Source organism: Camelus dromedarius, chromosome 11 (genome assembly GCF_036321535.1).
Source record: "Camelus dromedarius isolate mCamDro1 chromosome 11, mCamDro1.pat, whole genome shotgun sequence".
Lineage (NCBI taxonomy): Eukaryota > Metazoa > Chordata > Mammalia > Artiodactyla > Camelidae > Camelus > Camelus dromedarius.
In genome coordinates this window covers 61,251,730-61,272,182 of record NC_087446.1, presented here as the reverse complement: position 1 = coordinate 61,272,182, position 20,453 = coordinate 61,251,730, and the positions used below count along the sequence as shown (strand labels likewise).

The 20,453-nt window shown below is 39.8% G+C and overlaps 1 protein-coding gene across 7 annotated transcripts in view; it reads left to right on the top strand.

The window, feature by feature from the left end:
* The window catches only part of SLC16A7 (solute carrier family 16 member 7), a 143,927-nt gene that overhangs the window by 82,004 nt on the left and 41,470 nt on the right, over positions 1–20,453 (top strand). For all 7 annotated transcript variants that reach the window (XM_031462343.2, XM_031462342.2, XM_031462345.2 and 4 more), the window contains one exon: positions 1,524–1,770. In XM_031462343.2, the coding sequence (XP_031318203.1) occupies positions 1,554–1,770 (217 nt within the window). In that variant the 5' untranslated portion in view covers positions 1,524–1,553. The remainder of the gene's footprint in view (positions 1–1,523; positions 1,771–20,453) is intronic.

Below are 20,453 nucleotides of genomic sequence, written 5' to 3'. Positions count from 1 at the left end.
ATGGGCAAAGGACTGAGATGTCTGAGAACTTCCTTACAGATATGCCTGACTCACATACTGTAAAATAAGCATTTTAATCTTCAGCCCTGCCTGTCGCTTGCAGATTATACTGATTTCCTTCCATCTGTGAAATACTGTAAAATATTATGTTAAAAAGTCTTAAGTGTATTTGCCAAAATTAACATTCCGAAAAAGAGTGAGGGTCATAGTTGTCCACATTGCTGATTCCATTCTGTTACTCACTGTCATAGTATTTATCCTAGGGAACCAGTGCTCTGTTACAAGTTTCATTTTTATCATTTTGCCTACGCGAGTTTCTGAAAGCAAAGACATTGGTTGTAACTGTGGACACATTAGAAAACTTTAGAGAATGTTTTCACTCAAAATCTAAAAAGTGCTTATAGGAGACCACTGAAAATATCTTAGATAAAATTTGACATCAAAGAAAGATTAAACGTCTGTGTCTGTTTTCATAGAGCACTGTTTGGTTTTGAGGGCTTTTTTTTTTTTTTGGTTAGTTTTCTAAATTAGTGGCAAATTTAGCTTTTCTTAGCTTATTTTCAGCATTATCTTACCAACAGTCAAGCGTTTTTTCCTCTACATTTCAACTGAAAAATATGCTCAGATGGAATGAGAGTAGTAGAAAGAAGATACTGAGAAATACCAGCGATTAAAGCTAAAAGCCAAGCAAGCAGCCTCGCTCTACAAAGAAACACGGATGTGAGAAAAGCAAGATGTTTTTCATCTATTTTCAGTTGCAGTAAGCTATATGTGATCATTTCTTACACAGGAGAGTGGGGACTCCAGACCAGAAAGCTGGCAGTTAAGTGTTCCTAGCCAGATCCCAAAAGAAGGTCCCTTTCTTTTAAAAAAAATAGCATGCCATCCATTTGATTGGGAGCATTTCATTGCCATGAAGAATTCATAAAATGTATCATTTATAAAATGATAGGTAGCACCAGTTTTGGAAGTGCATTAAAATTAATTCATTGGAACCGTACAATTTCTAATCCTGTAAGTTTAGAAAGTAGGTCTCTTTTAAGCAGTCTCAATTATGGAAAATGGAAAAATTCTAAAATATGCTTACTATGGAACTCTCTAAAATTCATCAGATTTAATATATGCTCTTTTTAACCTTTGTATAGAAAATCTTAAATGTTTTGGATTAAGAAATTATTCTAAGTGATGACAGCTCCATTTATCTTAAAAATCTGATTGAGATAGCTTTTATTTTATTCGTTGGTACTTTAGTACAGATCTGAATTTCTGACTTCCCTTTGAGTCACATTTGTTTCTGTAAACAAATTAAATGCTTTCAATTTTTAGCTCATAACAAAGTTACATACGTCACTCTAGTGTTTTGGTAAATTTTCTGGTAGTTTGAGTTCTAGAATATTAAAAATATTTATGAAAAATTATATAGCTGTAGTTATAACTGGAAAATACTATTTGTGTAACTATCAAGAGTGATATGTGAAAATTGAAACAGGGTTCAAACTGTTATTTCCTTTTTTTTAATATAGGTTACTTGAATTTCAAATAGGGGAGCAGCAATGCCACCAGCAGCAAGTTCCCCACCACTACATCCACCTCCTGATGGAGGATGGGGCTGGGTAGTGGTTGGAGCAGCTTTTATCTCCATTGGATTTTCATATGCATTTCCCAAAGCCGTCACAGTATTCTTCAAAGAAATTCAGCAAATATTCAACACTACCTACAGTGAAATAGCATGGATATCCTCCATTATGCTGGCTGTTATGTATGCAGGAGGTAAGGATCTTTGGACTAAATAGAATTCTGGTTTAAGAAAAGCACTCTATTCGTGGCATTTATTCGTGCCACAATGTTTTACATGTAGTGTAAGACTTGTTTTCATATTGTAGTCACTTAAAACCAACCAAAAATATAATTAGGGCTGAATTTTTAATGATTTTTAGTGATTCAGCGTCTTGAACTATTCACTTCATTCTGAGTCTTGCCGGAGTATATGTTTGAATGAGGCTGTCTTTGCATGAACTGAGATTTACTAAATTACAGAATTTTCAAGGGAGGCGCTTTTCCATAATTTAATTTGCAATGAAGTCTATACCATTAGAACAATTGGTAAAACTCAAGTTGCTGACAATCTGTAAGCCTCGAAAGTGATTTTAAGCTGCAGAAATAGAGTGTTATCATGTACATTGTGGATCCATTCAAGTTTGGGTGAATAAAATAATTCCTTATCTCTGCAGTACTCATTAAACATGACATTTTTTTTAATTTAAATGGTTGCCTGACAATTATTTTGTTACATTCCATGTTCAAATGAGGGTATGATTCATGAGGGAGAATGAATAAATCAAAGTACTGCATTACTTTTGACTGTTAAAAAGATTGGCATTGTTCGCACATTATTACATCTTCTTTAACTCAGTCCCCACAGCAGACAAGACTGTCTATAGATTTTTACAGTCATGACTTAAAATATTTAGATTTTAGAGTTTTCATTTTTCAACTGGATATTTGACTTTAAGAGACAGGTGTATAAAAGACTCAGGATATAAAAGAAATCATACAGATCACCTTGCGATGTCTTACTTTACAGGTGAGAGTAGTATGGCTCATAGTAATGAGGATGGCATTAGGAATACTATGCAATATGTATTAGCGTTTACTTTTAGCTAAGGCTTCTCTAAACGTTTGCTCTGTGTCATATAACCTAATTCTTTCAACGTTTTGTGAAGGAAATGTTATCTTCTCTCCATTCTATAGCTGAGGAAATAGACACGTGAAATATTTTTACCAAGTCAAGCAGCTCATTAGTGGCGGGTGGAAATTGAGACCCCAAACATTTAATCACTGAGCTCTCTTCCCTTTCTCTGATCTTCCTCTTTACCTCCAGAAAGTGACAGAGACAGATCTGTGCACGGCCTTCTGCAGACCTCATTCATATGCTGCCCCTACTAAGGTCATTTGTTAGTGACATAATAACTATTCTTCAGGGTATTGTCTTTTTATTGTACTACCAAGATAAAAATTGATCTTCCAGTAATCCTGCGTGCGCGTGTGTGTGTGGGTGGGTGTCTTCCACTTTCTGTGTGTCAGTGATTTTATTTACTCCAGTATATGACTCCGTTACCCTTTTGGTTAGGTTAAATTGATGCATTTTTGTTCCAGTACCAAAAGGTACCTTTAAAATGCTATTTGGGTATGTCAATGAAAAATTCTGCTTTGAAAACATTTTCTGAGATTCTTCTTTGGACAGTTGCTTTAGGGGTTGTTGCTGTGTTATTTTTGATGATTGTAGAAACAGTAGATATTGTGCCCCGGGTCTTGTTCCTCTGTCCCATGGGTCATGTGTTCTTTAATAATGTTTTATTAGAGCAGCCCAGAAAGTCATCTTGTCCTGAGCTCCAAAATGTACTGAATTTAGGGTATGTGTTTTTCCCCCTTCTTTGATACAACTGAAACATATTCCTCTAGTGAATTTGTGTAAGTCTTTTGAATTTGGACTTCAGGTCCTATACATTCGTAATTTTCTGTTGAATTGATAGTTGGCTAACTTGTAAGCAACAACAATTTGTGTAATTTTTTCAATAAGTCAAGTCTTAATTGACTTTATTCATTTCAAGAAAACAGCCTCAAAGTCCCACGGCCAAAAGGGAGTACAAGTTGATTCCTTGTATTCATTATTGTATCAGCTTTACTTCAAGTACTGTTTTATCTAGTGGCTGTGCCATCACCTAAGGCTTTGTGATCTTCCCTAAATCAGCTCCACCTGCCTGGACAGAGAACGAACACAGATGGTGTGGAAGATCATATCGGGTATCTTAGGGGCCAGGTCTGGAAATGTTACACAACATTTGCACACATGCCATTGGTCAGAAATGGGGAACACTGCCCTCCCTAGAGGCAGGGGTGGGGTCGCTGGGAAATGCAGCCTTCCTGGAGGAAGAGATGGAATAGGATAACTTACAGCGAGTCTCAGACAGAGCTTGATACCCCAGTAACCATTCCCCATCCAACAAAAGCAGGATGTGTTTGTAGACTTGCCGTGGCCATGGGACAGCTTTTCACCCCCTGGCTGGATCTAAAAGGAGACTTGGAATGAAGAATGGTATAATGGCTTTTCTCAAACCAATAAATCCCAGTATCAAATTATAAGTAAATATCCATAATATATATTTATCATTAAATAGTTGTTTTTACTTTATTATGCTCTTATTTTCCTGTTTTTAATACATACCATATACATTAAAAAAAAAACACAGAAGAGAACTCTTTTTGAAGTTCATCAAGAAAATGGTAGTTTGGTAAAATAGTTATCAATTGAGGAAAAAATGACCTTAATATGTTTAGGGTAAAGAGGAATAAAATAAGTCTAAATTAAAGATTCACAGGGACTCTGTATCTGGGTGTTTTAAGAAAAGAATGCTAAACATATGAAAATACTTAGTAGGTAGTAACAGATGATGGAAATACCTTGGTGATACCCAAGTAAGCAGTGGGAAAATGCTTAGAGTCCTTTGGTCATCAGAGTCGTCAGGGCTGAGACATTTAGTTATCATCTCTGGCCACGGAGGAAAGGTGCGAGTCTGCTACCCTTTGGTCTTTCCCTTAAAACCGGAAAAGTAATTCCAGATCCATTGCCCACTGGGTAGAAATGCTACGACTGGCCACATCCACCACTGAACAGACGCTCATACACTTACACGGTTTGTTGGAAATAGCATCTATATTTTATCTTGATAATTCATTTTCCATCTTTTTAACAAGAAATATTGGCACATTTAAAAGTGTAATCTCAATATGAAAGCATGTCCCCTTATACAGGTGCAGATAATTTTTTTCAGAAACATGGCAACTATTTAGGACAGAAAATCTAATAGGTTCAATTAATCTAAGACACAGACATTGGTCCTATTACCAAAGTGGCAGTGTTTTTTCAAGTATGGTCCACAGATTTTCTGCTTTGGAACCATGGGTCTCTTGTTAAAAATGCATAGTCCTGGATCTTATGCCAAAGCCCCTTTTACCAGAATTTGTAGAGCCCAGAAACTTGCATTTTTGTAAATATCTCCAAACTTCACTTTATGTGTAACATAGGGATTCCTGTAGTAAAAGCAAATCAATATTTGATTTAAAAATATTTAAATCTTTATCTAATAATTTGAAAGATCTCTATTTATAGAGGCCTTTTAGGCTGATAATTATAAAGGAAATTCAAAGGCCATAAGGCAAAAAAGCATAAAGTTTACTATGAACTATAATGAGTCTCTCTACCAAGTAACTGAAATATTCTGTTTAACATAATGCTAATTACATTAGCCTAGAGACCATCTAAGATCAGACACACTCATTAGGGCTTAGCACTCAGCCTATTAATCACCACGGAGGGGGGGGGGGCACTGGGTGAGCTGCAGTGCGTTCGGACGCCTGGCCTATGATGTCAGGGCTGGGGTCTCGTCTAGTAATTAGTTGGCATCTGGGTCTTGGTAGCAAGGTGTTAGCTTCCCTTCTGATGTCTGCATTAAAAATGAAACTAATAAAAGGTATGCAGGAAGGATGGAAAAGAATGCAAATTATGTTTATCCCTTAGTTCATCCTTAGAATAATGGCACTGAATTACAGCAGCCCATCTGGCCATCCATACGGTCTCCTGGAGCGCCGCCGAATTTCAGCAAATAGGTCAAGCAGAGCGGTCCCCCCATTAATAAAGCACTAATTAGCGGTAGACAACATATTACAATTTAAACTTTCCACATGGTTTAGATGGATATAGGGATTTAGTTTGTAAACAGTGATTACGCAGGATTATCCTTCAGTGCAACGGGTGTCTTTGTTACTGTACCAGAAGGCAATGTGAACACGCTTAGCTACACAATGACAGAATCCAGTTTCGGGGCTGCCAGTCTCTGTGCACACCTCGTGCTCCTTCTCTGGTAGTACCTGCTATGACTCGGAAGAATCAGCCATTCTGAAGAGGAAAGTTGGCTTTGTCGCCATGGTAACTCACGCTTCTGATTTCTGTGAGCAGTGACTGCGATTGTGCTAAAGTAAGGGTGATGGTTTTATGATGGACTGATTTACACAAGGGGCCCAATCTTAGATCACTGAGCTTATTTTACTGGAGACCAACAAGCAAAAGGTTTTAGGCATAGAGAGGTTGAGGTCAGTGCCCATAATATGTAATGTGTATTTTTCTGCTCCTTTTTAAGTCAAAATGTTTTGCTTTGTGCTCTAAATATTTTTGCAGAATGAGAGAGGCTATTAAAGTAATTCATCTTGTTCTCTATCTTCTCAGCAATTAAAAAAAAAAGTTCATTCCATCTCTGTGACTGACATACCTAGGACTTTCCATATAGCTTTAGAAAACCCAGGTACACTCGGACAGCCCTGTGCAAGCAGGCTGTGTACTTCTTATACCTGCTCCATGGTGGATTTTTTTCATCCCTTAATATAGAAATTGCTCAAGTCTTCCTAGGAAATATGGGACAGTGTGGCAGAAATCACTTTGCTCATCAGATTTCCACGTGCAGTTGAATGTCTTCCGGCTCCTCTGCACTCAGGTTGAGGCCAAATGACTAGTTCTGACCAATGAAATGTGGGAGGCAGGATGTATGTGGTCCCTGGACACCTGGGCAAGGCAGTTCTCGCTGGCAGGCGGCTCCCCTTTTCCCTTTCCCACAGCATCAGCCTTACTTCATGTGACCTGGTTACAAGGGGAAGCTCCTTGGCCCACTGTATGTTTTGAATGAGTCAGAAAGGCATTTTTACTAAGCTTTTGCAGTTCTGTTAGGCAGCAAAAAAACCTAGGTTTTACTGATCAGCACAACCAAAAGCCTCGATTGCTGTGTAACTCCAATGTAGATTATGTAAATTGTAATTCAAGGCTGGAACAGACATGGGCCGCCCTTGGTCATTGAACTTATGTCCTGAGATGGTTTGGGCACGTGCTATCTTTTCAGCTCTCTGTCAGAGAAGAGGAAGCCCTCGATATCTCAGATGAGAAAGGAATCATAAGCGGAAATCATCATGGCCAATTTTCGTGGGAATAAAAGTGAGAGGCAGGCACCTGAAGGCACAGATATAGGGCTCGCATAATGCCCGTGGGACTGTCTGTGATTAGATGTCAGTTTGCCCCTCCCAAGACAGGGGTGGCGGTGGCAGGAATCAAGGGCAGATCACGGGTTTGCTTAGTGCTTTGAAACTGTTCAAAGAGATACTTTCCCTAAGGAAGGCTGAAAATCCAGGCCTATTGGATCATTACTAAATGTTATTTTCAGCAGGAAAAAATTTAAGAAACATTATGGAAATCCTTTTTGATGTGTGTGCTTTAGACAGTGAGGATTTTACTTATGACATGAGAAGAACCTACTTATTAATTTACAGCCTGGCAAGAGTAAGAATATCCTGATTTTTGGCTTAAAAATTTCTCTAAAATGTACTTTTACATAATTACATATTTTATGCAGATGTGTCTTGATTGCAAATGACAAAAACCTGATTCAAACCTACTGAGGTCTAAAGAGAAACATTCCTGCATGCAGACCAGCGGAGGGGCTCAGGTACCAGCCTTCCAGGTCAGCTAGCACCGGTGGTTACACATCCGCCATCTCCCTGTCACATCGCGCTCTCCCCTCTGCTTCTTCGAGTCGGGGTAGCTCTGCCCCCTCTCCCTGAGACAGGGAAGACAATTACCAGCATCCCAGTCTCATATTTCTTCTCAATTATGATGTGAAAGAGACTCCCCCTTTTCCCCAGTAACTTTGACAAATTCCAGGGAAGTTTGCTAGGGTCTGACCTACCTTGCATCTGCTCTTGTGGGCAGTGGATGGATGAGGCGCCAACACTGGCAGCCTGAGTGGAACTCTACATTGGGTGTAGGAAAGGCGCAGTTCCCCCAAAGAAGGATGGCACTCTTCCCAGAAGAAGGACGGCTTTTGAGGAGACAAAACAATAAGTGCTCACGACTCGACTCTTTTTAAAATAGGCTAACATACGATTTCCCAAGAATAAAACTTTTACTTATCACTCATGAGTAACTTTACATTTGGATAATTTCTCTGCAGCTAAGTAGCTAACTAGATACACGTCAGAATGCCTTTACTGTATTTAGACCCCGGGATTGCCGCATGCAACATAACACTTCGCAGCCAGCAAGGGGACTCGGTTGTACCTGACGAGAGTTGGCCCCTTGAGTAGACCTTAGCTATGGAAAGTCCTGGGATCTCAGGGTTTATTAATGGTTCAATAGTCCAGTGAGAGGCAGAACATGGTCATTAAAGTAACGAGCCCCAAAGTAACAGGTACGAAGTGTGGGCTTTGCAGCCTCCTTGTTTGGGCCACGCATTTGACCTTGGAGCCTCAGCTTGGCCATCTGTAAAATCACAAAAGGAAAAAATATATGTGTATGTGCATGTGATATTTACTGATCAGGGTTGCCCTCAGGAATAAACACTTATGGTGGGCATGAGGTAGGGCTTCATGCTTGGGGATGTTTAGTGTTTGGTTCATGGTGGTCGTGATAGTAGCTCTTAGAGAATGAAACCACAGATTAGGTTCAAGCAAGATGGTAAATCTGACTAGAGCAATCGTGCCAGTAAGGTTTAGAAACAGAGGAAAGTAAGAAATAAATAGGTCAGTACTCTGTTCTGAAGGAATACTGTGGCCTTTACTCATATTCGCTGTGGCATTTCCTCTGTGCCCCGTGCTGTCCAGGTGGTGAAGCGGATATCCATCATTCTTTTGGGCCATCAGATACCGCCCCCCGCCCCGAAAATTCATCTTGTATTAGGGCATTCCCGCTTTAGTGGTTTCCTGCCTCCCCAGGTAAAAAGCCAGAAATGTACTTTCCCAGAATTCCTTACACCTAGGGCAGCCAGGCTCCATCCACCCAGCGTAGCAAAGCCAGGTTTGATTCAGAAACCACTGATGTGAAGAAACAGATGCCCAAAGAACACAGTCAGGAGATGGGTACAGACCATCCGTGATCCAAAAGCGGCACCAAAGTGGTGCCCATGTTCGGAGTCAGTGGGGCTTGTGGAATAGACTGTCGAGTAGGTGGCCGTTGGTGGCAACAGCGGTATGCCTGCTGGAGCAGTCCGTTGGGTTTGTGTCTCCCCCGCAAAATTCATATATTGAAACTCTAACCCCTGCATCTCACTGTATTTGGAGATACGGCTCTGAGGGGGTAATTAAGGTTAAATGAGGTCATAAGGGCAAGGTCCTACTCCAATAGGATTGGTGGCCTTATATGAAGAGGAAGAGACAGATCTCTTTCTCACCATGGACACCAAAGAAAGTCTGTTTAAGGACACGGCAAGAAAGGCAGCTGGGCTACAAGCTGGGAGGCGAGCTCTCACCAGGCATCATACTGGTTGGCACCTTGACCTTGGACTTCCAGCCTCCCGAGCTGTGAGAACTGTGCCTCTGTTGGTTAACGCACCTGGTCTGTGGTGTTTTGTTTATGGCACCATCCATGCCTGTTGTTTCTGATCCTCTCTTATAATCTGTGAGTTACTTTCATGTCAAATGCTTTCTTCTTTAACTAACTAGAAAAGATTGCTGGTAGATATATGTGGGGTTGAGTTTCTGAAAGGTCCTGGCGAGGTCTAGCATGGAATCGACTCCTGAACTATGTTGGTTAATTTGAAGACTATTTCTGCAGATGTTCCTTTCAAAGCAGGAGCCCTTCTCCGCCCCGTCAAACCACGTTTGTATTTGGATTGGGGATACGCAACAGTTTTTTTTTTTTTCCATTAACTATTTTTAAAGGATGCTATAAGAATAAAAATTTAACTTCATATGTTCATACGCCATGTGTGACTTAAGATTGATGGATTATGTTGGAGAATTGGAAATACTCTCTGAACATTTCTTTGTTTATTACAACAGTAGTGGCTTTGGCAGAATAATTGCTCTATTCCAGAGAGATTTTTAAATGATTAATCTAGATGGCTGTCCTTGAGCAAGAATTTGCTCAGCTGGTTAGAGTTATATATGCAGATGTGAGGTTCATGGATCTGATCCTAAGACGAGGCCCCCGGCTGTGCCAGAAATGCTGCTTCTACCCGATTATGCACAGTATCTGTGATCATCAGAGGTGGGGATGTGTAGGCAATCCAGTGTCATCACTGGGGACTAAGCTCATTTATCCTACAGATACACTTTGAGCATCAACAGTGTGCAAAGTACTGGCTTGGCACTGGAAAGTCACACAAAGCCATCAGACACAGAAGTGCTTATGGAACATGACATGGATGTTTTCACTTTTCTTTGTTGGTTTATAGTTACGATACATTATGAGTGAAGAAACATAGTAGTTGTCATGAAACTGTATGAAAAGGAAACAGATCTCACAGCTGTGATCAGGAAATATTTCTTGAATTGAAGGGTGAGGATGCAGCCTTAATAAAAGGAAGGGGGGTGTTTGAAGCAGAAGAAGTACTATAAATGGAAGCCCTAGAGAGGAGAGTTAGAGAGGGCTCTCGTAGCCCAAGGGAGGTGAATGTGATTCATACACGAGGGCAAGCTGGAGACAGGTGTGGCTGATGGCCCAGAACCCACTGAAGTGATCCTGGACCACATATTTTGTGTCCATCAGACGCAAGAGAAAAGATGGGAAGATGGGCATCTAGGATACCAAGATCGCAACACTGAGTCCTCCCCCCACTTTTGTTCTATTTTAGGAGAATATTCATAATCCGGAATGTGTTAAGATACATTCAATTCTCATTATTTGCATTAGTTACGCTCTATGAAACTGCCATGGACACTGAATTATTGATCCCTGCCCTCCCGCTCCTCGGGGGAAATACAGGGTTAGGTTCCCATGAGCCGCTGCCCACATTTTCGTCAATTGATCAATACATAACCTTATTTTATTTTGTGTTTCTGTGTAAAGGTAGCTTATTTAATATATATCGTTGATTCATTAACATTGAACTTGCAGCAAACAGCAAAGCAATTCATGCCTGAAAGAAAAATAGGTAGCATATATATTTTTCCTGTAAGGCACGTCACAGCCCCCTGGAGTTCAGGAGCACTAGCCAGCACTTCAGCAGCACACTTAAAAGGCCATTTCAAACAGCTAAATCCCCAACAAAAACTACAAAAGTGTGGAAAGCGTAGCACTGAGTAGGGAGACTCTCATTAATAGTATGAGAGCTGAACCAAGAAGGTGAGTGTCACCTAGTTTGGCCTCAGCTGGGAACATACATGTCGGGTGGTTCCAGTCTGTCCCCACTCTGCACATCTCCATGGATGACTGTGAAAAAGCACTGTGAATATTGATTTGAGGGGTTACATGTACATTTTAGTGAGTAGGCGAGTTCAAAAATACAGAATCCAAGATCAGTGAGGATCAGCCGTAGCGGTGGGCTTTCTGTGATGGGGTTGCTGTTTCCTGTGCTGGGTAAGAAGTCTTGGAGTCACCTGCGTTTTCATTAGTTGTTTTGTCTGTTGTTTTTAAGAATGGGAGGAGCCTATGCAATCACAAAGCTAATTTGCCTTAGCATTTCTGTAGGTACACATTGATTATCAACCCTCGATTTTACTGAAGTTCTTATTATGAAAGGAATAGAGATTTCTCAAGCTATTAAAATAATAATTATTACACTTAGCATCTTTCCAGTCACTAGGCGGGCATTAAGTGGAAAATTTCGGGGAGCTTCTGCGGGAGCTTTGATGGATCCTTGAAGTCACGCTCCCTAGTCTTGCATCGTTCTTGTTAGAATGTGTTCTGCACACCTTGGAGTGTTTGATGACGCTAGTGCTGTGTTGGTGCGTGCTGTTCTTTGGCATCACCCCCACGCCATCAGTGACTGGGTTAAAGATTCAGCTGAGGGACCAGTGGAAGCAATGTGTGTATTTTCTCAGTACCCCAGCAATGAGTGTGCGTTCCTGGAAGGCTGGACAGAAATAAATCCAGTAAATAGAGCTTTGATCTGCTTTGGACTCATCTGTTCTCTTCAGATGATGAGTGAAAACAACCTGTAAGAACACGAGTGAAATCTAGATAATGAGCGAAGAGGAACAAAAGGGGAAACATTACGTGTGTGTTAGTGATGTGGAGTTTCCTTTAATTTTTCCAAACTTCAGCCAGGTAATCTGACCAGGTAATCCAGTGTTTAGGTCCATGACTTATATTGATGGAGAAGAATCATTGAGAGACCAAACACATTTAAAGTATCCTTTTAGTCCTATTAATTAGGAGGAAAAAAATTCAGAGAGTAAGATAAAAGTATCTGAGATTTTATCTCAACTTTTGCAAGCTGTTGTGATTTTAGTGGAACAATGCAATGGTATGTGCTGTGGAAATGACAGCTGTGAAATCCACGTGGCACAAATAACAGACAGTTGCTTATTTGACTTTGGCGCAAGAACTGGGCTACAGAAACTGTTTTTGCAACAGAAATCTTTCTCAGTGTTGCAGATTTCTATCATCTTCCAAGGAGTAGGCATGGATCTAGAGATTGAGAAAGTTTTCAAAGTTTCCCTGTTTTCTTTATTCCTTCTTGCCTGGGACAAACTTTTTTCCCATGTATCAGAAATATGCAAAGGATTGCATTTTAATAACCTCGTTTAGAATGTCTTTGGGAGAGGGAGGGCACAGCTCAGCAGTAGAGTGCACACCTAGCAGGCACAAGGTCCTGGGTTCAATCCCCAGTACGTCCAATAAAATAAATAAATAAGTAAAAACCTAATTACCTTCTCCCTAAGTAAATAAAAAATTTTTTCAGAAAATAATGTCTTTGAATACTTTAGAGGTTCTCATTAACCTTGCAAATGCTTCTGGGTTATGAGAAGTATCTCATGATTAGTTTAAAATATATGTAAAATATCTATGGAGAGTTAATTTTGCCTTTTCAGATGAAGAAAACAAGTGTGATGAAATGACTAAGATAAAAGTAACTACAAGCTTTGTTCATGAGCACTGTTCCTATCAAGAAATGATATTAAGTTCCTTTATGTTGTGGCAAAGACACTACTTAGAGGTGTTCCTTAAATCAAACATGATATGTTTTAGAAGCTGAATAAAACTTTCCAAGGACAGGATAACCTCTGTGCCTTAAAATTGGCTCTCATATTAGTTGAAACACAGCAGAACTGGAAGCTTGAGGCAATTCATGTGTTTTCCTGACAAAATAGCCTGGCCCCTGGGTACTACACACAGTCCAAAATAATACACGTGGGAGAGAAAAAGGAAAACATTTTTATTCACTTTGTATTTTGCCTCCTACTCTGTCTCTTTTACTAGTTTTATTCTGTTCGGGTTAATGAAGGAAACAGCAGTTAATGTTGAATAATTAGCAGATACAGACCTTTTCTATTTGTGAAGAAACAAGATTGAAACTAGAAATGCTTTCTTGGTTCTGTATTTCCTGCAGTCATTCAGCTTCCCTTGGGGAGCCAGCAGGAGTGGCAGGAAAATACGTGCCACCAAGGATCTGAAGTTCCATTTGGTTTCAGACAGCAGGTTTCTGTTGCTTTAGCTAAGTCATAAATATCTACCATTGAATGAATTTAATAGGTCCTAAATTAAATTAGCTAAATACTGAATATTAGTTTTACCTTCAACGATACTTACCTAATATTCACGGCCTTCCAGCTGCAACTGTTTGTTACGTTTTTCTGAGAGGTGCTCCCTTTCTGGCTGGCAGCCTGTTTCTGCGTCTTGTAGTACTTACTGCTGATTTTTAATACGTATATGCAGATACACCAGAAACTTTCAAAGATGAATAACTGATATTTTTACAAAATCCTTAAACAAAAGAAATCCTTTTTTGCCTTTCTTTTTTTAAGGGGCAGAGTAACACCGTGCAATAGCGGTTTAGGGCGTGGACTTGGATTCGGCCGTGCTGACTGCAGCGATGGCACTTGTTAGTGAAGTAATCGTAGCCAGTTACTAAATACTTCTCTGCTTCAGCTTCTCGTAAATCAAATGTCCATTTTTCTTTTCATGAACGTGTGTCTCTGAACTCTCTGTTGATTAGTTTCATCCCCCTAATTAAACACCGTAAGAAAGAATGATGCGTTTCTCTGGGCAAATGTACTCACCACGCAAACCTGCGTGTGTGTGACGTGAAGGCCGCACTCTGGCACTGAGCCTATTCAAGCTGTTTAGAAAACCCACAATGATCCAAAGGCCTGCACAGCATCTCCAGTGTGGAGACTGGGAAAAACGGATTAAGGAAAGAAAGTGTTATATGATAAAACTAACTTTGCCTTTGATTTCAACCTAAAAGAATTGTAGAAGTAAGGGGAAAAAAAGACCCATTTTTCTATTACTGTGACCACACTTTGCCTATCTTTCTTCTAGACAATATCTAAATTAGATGTTTTAGCGTTAGTCCAGGCTTAATGTTCTAGAGTCTAGGTTTCTTTCCTCTCATTTCTTGGCTTTTGCAGTGCAATAGTCTGAGAAAAGCTACCTCACGTGGGAGGAATGTGGCACAAAACCTTGTAAGTGCAGACGAGCCGTGTGTGTCATCGTCTTCTGCTGAGTGGCTGCATATTGTCTGAACAGATTTTATCACAATATGTACCCCAAGTGAGCATCATCCTTGGTAACATAATGCAGCCAGAGAAAATTCAAAACAGAAGCTGAAAGGATCGGAAACATATTTGTGAGTCTGTGTTTGTTTCTGAAGTAGAGACCATCTCTTCTTCCAAAACAGACAAATCAGATTTTGTCTTTATACAGTGGAAATACCAAGCCTAAGAAGAGAGATAATAAAACAGTATGAAGTCTTGAAGGGTATGGATTATGTCGATAGATGGAATTAAATTCCACAATGTTGGAATTGCCGTGAGAGAGGAGAAGGAAAAAGAGGGCCCAAGACAGCCTGAAAAAGAAATTTTTAGGAGAATGATAATCCAATAGAATTTGCAATCCCAATAAAGAACGAATTAAGCCAAAATTTTAAACAGAACCAAGTTTTAGATAAATTCATGAGTGATAGATCTAGCTATAAAAGGAAACAAAGGTATTTAATAAGTACTCTGCACCAGGTCGCCCTCATTGGGGTTGCTGAGCTGTGAACGTGCGAAGATAGCGTGTTGCTCTTTCAAGGGAATGCTGGAAGCAGGGCCCATACCTTGGTCTGTCTGGCTTTGGGGCTCTTATTTCTGTTCACGCTTCTGCTTTAGTGATACAAGAACCTTATCTTTTTCCCCCTGATCTCCAGTTTGGGGTAAATGTGCAAAAGCCACGTATTCCATCAAGTGCGTGACGGCATCACTGTCAAAAGAATACAGAATTGGAAGGAGAGCAGGTCTGTCCTAGTGTGGCGTTTTCTTGCGTGACTGTTATTCACGTATTCATAGTAGACTAAAATTTCTTATTAGGTCATGTTTTTCCCTTATAGCACACATTCATGAACTGGGTCTGTGTTTCCTTGAAATAGGACGCAGTCCTGTGAAGGCATAATGAGTTGTCATGCCCAGAGAAATAATACCTTCCTGTTCTTGACAAGGACCGGTCATGTTAGTATGAACGTCTTCTGTCACTCAAGTAACAGAGGGGAAGGTATAACTTTGAAGGCGGGTAGGCCTGGGAATGTCCTGTTTCCAGTTGAAGCACGTTTTCTATCCCCTGGAAGCTTTTGTGTTTCCTCCACAAAATTGGAGAGCATTGTGGATTCCAACCCAGATACTTTGTTATAACAGAAAAGACAGAGGCCGTCTAGAGCTCCTGTCCAGCGTTTCAGCATTACATCCACACAGTTCTGTCCTCTTTGTTTGCACGATGTTCCCCCACTGTCGTGCTTGTCACTATTACTTAGTTTTTGTTGGAACGGTGCTCTGCTCTAGAGCTTTCTGTGACGATACAAATGTCCTTTAGATCTGATTGTCCAATATACGTCATCTACTAGCCACAGGTGGCTCTTGGACACCTGATGTGAATTTAGTTTGACAAAGGAATTGAAATTTTATTGTATTTTATTTTAATTTAAAATTGTAAAGGCCTCAGTTGGTTAATGGCTACCCTACTGGGCGGTGCAGGTTTCCAGGGTAAACTTTCAACCGCCGACTGGAATATAAACCTCATGAGAGCAGGGGTAGCCCCTGGCACATACGAGATGCTTAACATCTTGAAGGAATGAACAAATGGACCATTTTCAAAATTATTGTAATCATCATAAAATTGGCTAGGAAAGACTGGGTTCTCTTTCTGGCTATGCTGCTCAGTGCTGTGTGATTTTTTTCAGGGTTACTTACTTTCTCAGAACCCAAATGCCTCTTTTCATATTTTCTTCTTTCACTTAACAACATGTATTGAGCTCTTCTATGTACCAGGAATTAAGCTAGATATTGATGCCCCAAAGTGAAAAAGAGACATGGTCCCTGACAAGGAGCTCCATCCAGTTAGGAAAAATGAGAAGTAGAAATTATTAAATCTGTGTGATTCTTCTAATGACAGCTATATGAGGGCAGAGAAAAGAAATAAAAGGCAGCCTTACTGTGGTCAAAGGAATCGTTGGCATAAAGGGGAACAGCAAGACTTCCTGGAGGACAGAGAGGATTTGAAATGTTTAGTAAGAGTCGGCATTTTTGTATAATGTCAGCAGAGACCATATTCGAAATTAACTCATTCCCATAACATAAAACGTGGAAAGGTGGGACAGTTGAGTGTGTAAAGCATTGCATAACGTGACTTTGTGTGAGATTACGAGGTCACAGTGTAAATTTACGGAAAATGCTCTTATAAATTCTGAACGTCCTTCAGCTACATTCTGTCACAAATTTCTAAAATTGTAGTTGGTTTCAACTGTTGTTCCCGTTTGTATTGCTTTTTTAAAAATTGCCACTGCCTTTTTATGTATATAAGAAGCATTTCCCCGCTTGTAGTTAGTGAATGTTTTACAAATCCTTTTTCTTCTTCATTTCTCAACAGGCATGCAGGTTATAAAAACTGACAATGAAAAATGTAATTGTGGAGATCAAAATGTATTACAGATAATGTCTGTTTCATAGATATCTAGCTATACGATTTTAATGTTACTGACTCCTCATTAGCTCCATAAGCAATCATATACACTTTCTAAGGAAATTGTAGAGCAGAAAAACCTGAAAGGCCATGGAAGTGCAGAGCGAATTCCTTTAGATCCTCAGTACAGCTTTTGTGTTCCTCTCATTCTTGTGCTGGGGATTCGGTGACAGTCCTGTTAATGTGGTGAAGCGGGTTGCTGTTTCACCTTTCACATCAGCCAAAGCACATATCAGGTGTCTCCCCTGAAAGCTGAGCTCGGTGTCGTAGTTCAGTATCAGTTTTCAGGTGCACGCATGCATCCATAAGGAAAGAAGAAGATACAATTATTAAATAAGAACCGTAACATTAATATTGACAAGGCACGTAAAAAAACACATTTGAAATCTTTCTTGAGTTTCGTCTTCAGATTTTTTATGACAATTATAGACAGATAGAAAAGAACTATATTTGAACTTGCTAATCTGATTTGTTACTTCCCAAGTGAATATATGTTGTGTTTTATATGATAGAACTTGTAATAGACTTGCTGGTACCAGCTGGGTGCTTGCAGATGACTATCTGAGATAATTATCAAGCTGCAAAAAAAAAGGGGGGGTGTGGCTAGAATTAAAGACATAAGTGTGACTCTGTAATTTAATTACATGGGGCATTACAAGTAGTTAATAATGTCATCAGGATATTTTCATTAAAAGTATATGTAAAGAGATGGTGGGGTTTTTTTTTTTTTTGCATTTTAGGAAAATTTCTTTATAAGGGAGAAGAAGATGAAATTTCTGCATTTGAGTTAAATAGTAACAGAAAGTTCCATGTAAGTTTTTTGCCTGTGAAATGAAGCTGATAATAGAACATTTTTTGTTCATGAAAATATCAGTAAATTGGATGAGTTATGCAAAGTGTAGGATACTTCCTCCTGTGTAATAAATTGCTTTAAAGATGATAGCTAGTGAAATTCCAGGGCCAAAGAATAATAGTGTATCTCCAGAAATATCGTTGAATAAATACTTTTCCTCAAGAATGCATCCATATTTAATTACAGCGATAAGGGAATAATTCTTTGCTCGTATTCATGACTAAATAGGCAGGAGGTTGCTAATGAGTTCTTCATGTCATGTTCTCAGTGCAGTTTACCACTGAACGCTAAACATTCAACAGCTAAAATCCACTTCCGACTCCATATAATTTAATATTATTTCAAGAAACATTTCACACTTTGACTCATAGTTGCATGAGTTTATAGCCTTTACAAAGTGAAGGAAGGTCCTTTTACTCTGCTGCTGCTTTTCGTTACAGATGAGAAACAGACCAAGAAATGTGTGAGTTTTCCAAAAGCCAGAGAGGGTAGCCGTGGTGGGACGAGGACTTCTGCTTCTGACTTCCAGGCTCTTGTGGTGTCACCTTCCATGCCTTCAGGATCATTTCTCCTTCTTAGGCCAATCTCCCTGTTGAAAAATAGTAAGAACGTTCTTCCATTGGAAATGACTCTCCTTGGTCAAATTATTTCACCACCAAAAACATGTTTCATGGATTTCAAATAATTCCTGTACTGGCTAATTATACTCTGAGATATGTCACATGTATTTTGAAAACTGTGCTGAAGAAATGTCAGCTATATTGTGATTATTATTATCCTACTTGACGAGTAAGACATGCTTTTACCTTTAAATATGTTTAAACCTTTCAAAAAATAAGAGCTGTTGTTCCATCACCCCCCTTAGTGCTGTGTGATCGAGCTACCCATCTTTCGTCCTCTTAATCATCGCTCATAAATCAGTCCCTTAGCCTTTTAGACATTTCACTTTTCCCTCCCTGAACTGCCTCCTACTTGCTCTTATTATTGTAATTTATTTTTTGAGTGTTGACAGTTGACTTGCACCGTTCAAAACATAACATCTTTCTTTTCAGAGAGGTGACTCAAGTTATCACGTTGTGTTTGGTGTGGTCTCCACAGACCACAGAGAGAATGTGAACTAACCCATCCCAATAAAGCTCAGGATATAAGGAAGGGATCAGAACCATCAGTTACTGGGTAGAGTTCGGAAGCATTTTCCCCCTGAATCTAATTTTTCACCTGACCATGTTGAACGTTATCTCAGTTATAGGAAGGAATGAGTACGTGTGGCTAATTTGGGTGGCCTGGGACCCACTATTGCCTGAAGGTTACCCTAAATTCCAGCGGCATTAATGGAGAAAATAAAAGCAACTTGAAACTCTAGGGAAAGGTCTTTGGTATCTAAAGCTATTTCCAATTGACCAAAGAGTGTTTTGTAACTATTATTTTTACTGTTTTGAAAGCAGAATATGTGAAGTTTTATATACAGATTGATAGATTGAAAGACATATTAAGCATATGGCTTTTGAGTAGATGCTCCAGTTTAAAAGATAGAAAGGAAAGAAAAGGTAGAGAGATCAAAAACAAAGAGAGGGGAAAAGATACTGATTTCAAGAACTATGTTCTTTATCATTGTTCTCACTGCCCTTTAAGTAGCTTGATACCAAATTGAATGGTCTTACATATTATCGACCAATTTCTGATCCACTAGATTTTCATGACTATGTTAATAGTGAGCAAGTTAGTAAATGACGTTGAAAAATTAAAAGGGTACCCAACTGGGCACCAGGAAACCTGATTTCTAGTCTTGGATCCTCCGTCTTCGGGCTGTCAGGGTGTCTGGCTGTGATGGTACAGGGTATGCTCTGTCTCATTTTCCTGTCCTAAGACCTAGTACCCTCAATTCAGCCCCTCCTCATACTCACCAATCAGTAATCATTACTTACGTCTCTGAAAAAAAATTTGGGAGCTTGATGTGATACAGTACTCAGAAATAAGATTGTCCAGAGACATGTACTTTACGGCCAGTGCGTAAGAACGGAGATATGCAAAGTCATCTTAATAAGAAAGGAAGTCGAGGGCTGCAGTAATCGTGCTAAATTCATTTAATAAGAAGAATTATTGTAAGGAGAGGTCCTGAGGCCAAACCTGCCAGTGTCTATCCAACACTGTCCGGTGGTGAAGGAACTTTAGCCGATACTGAGTGTTATGCTTTTGTTAGAAAGATCATTGAAAATGAGAGGTGGGTATAAATGTTGCATTGAGAAGGAATAGGAGAGCGTGTTTAAGTCGAGTGGGGTCTTTAGACATGAAAAGGTGAGTTACTCTCTGGTGCAACTTCTCTGGTCTCCATAGGCTGACTGTGGGGAGGTTGGTACCAGAGGAGGGAGGACAGGTGTTCCGAGGGCAGAGGGTGTGGTGTGTGAATTCTGAAACAGTGGCAAAGCGGGATTGCTAGAAAAATACTACGGCAGTATTGGGACACTGCTGAGACGCCATCTGAAGCTTGTGATCGTGAAACTGAAAGGCACCAGTCAAGACAGGTTTACGCCTTTTCTGCAGCAGTTCTCAGATCTTCAGTGTAGGTGTGGGAAGGGGGATACGCACGAGCTCATCCTCAGGTATTTTCCAGATGACATTACGGGCAAA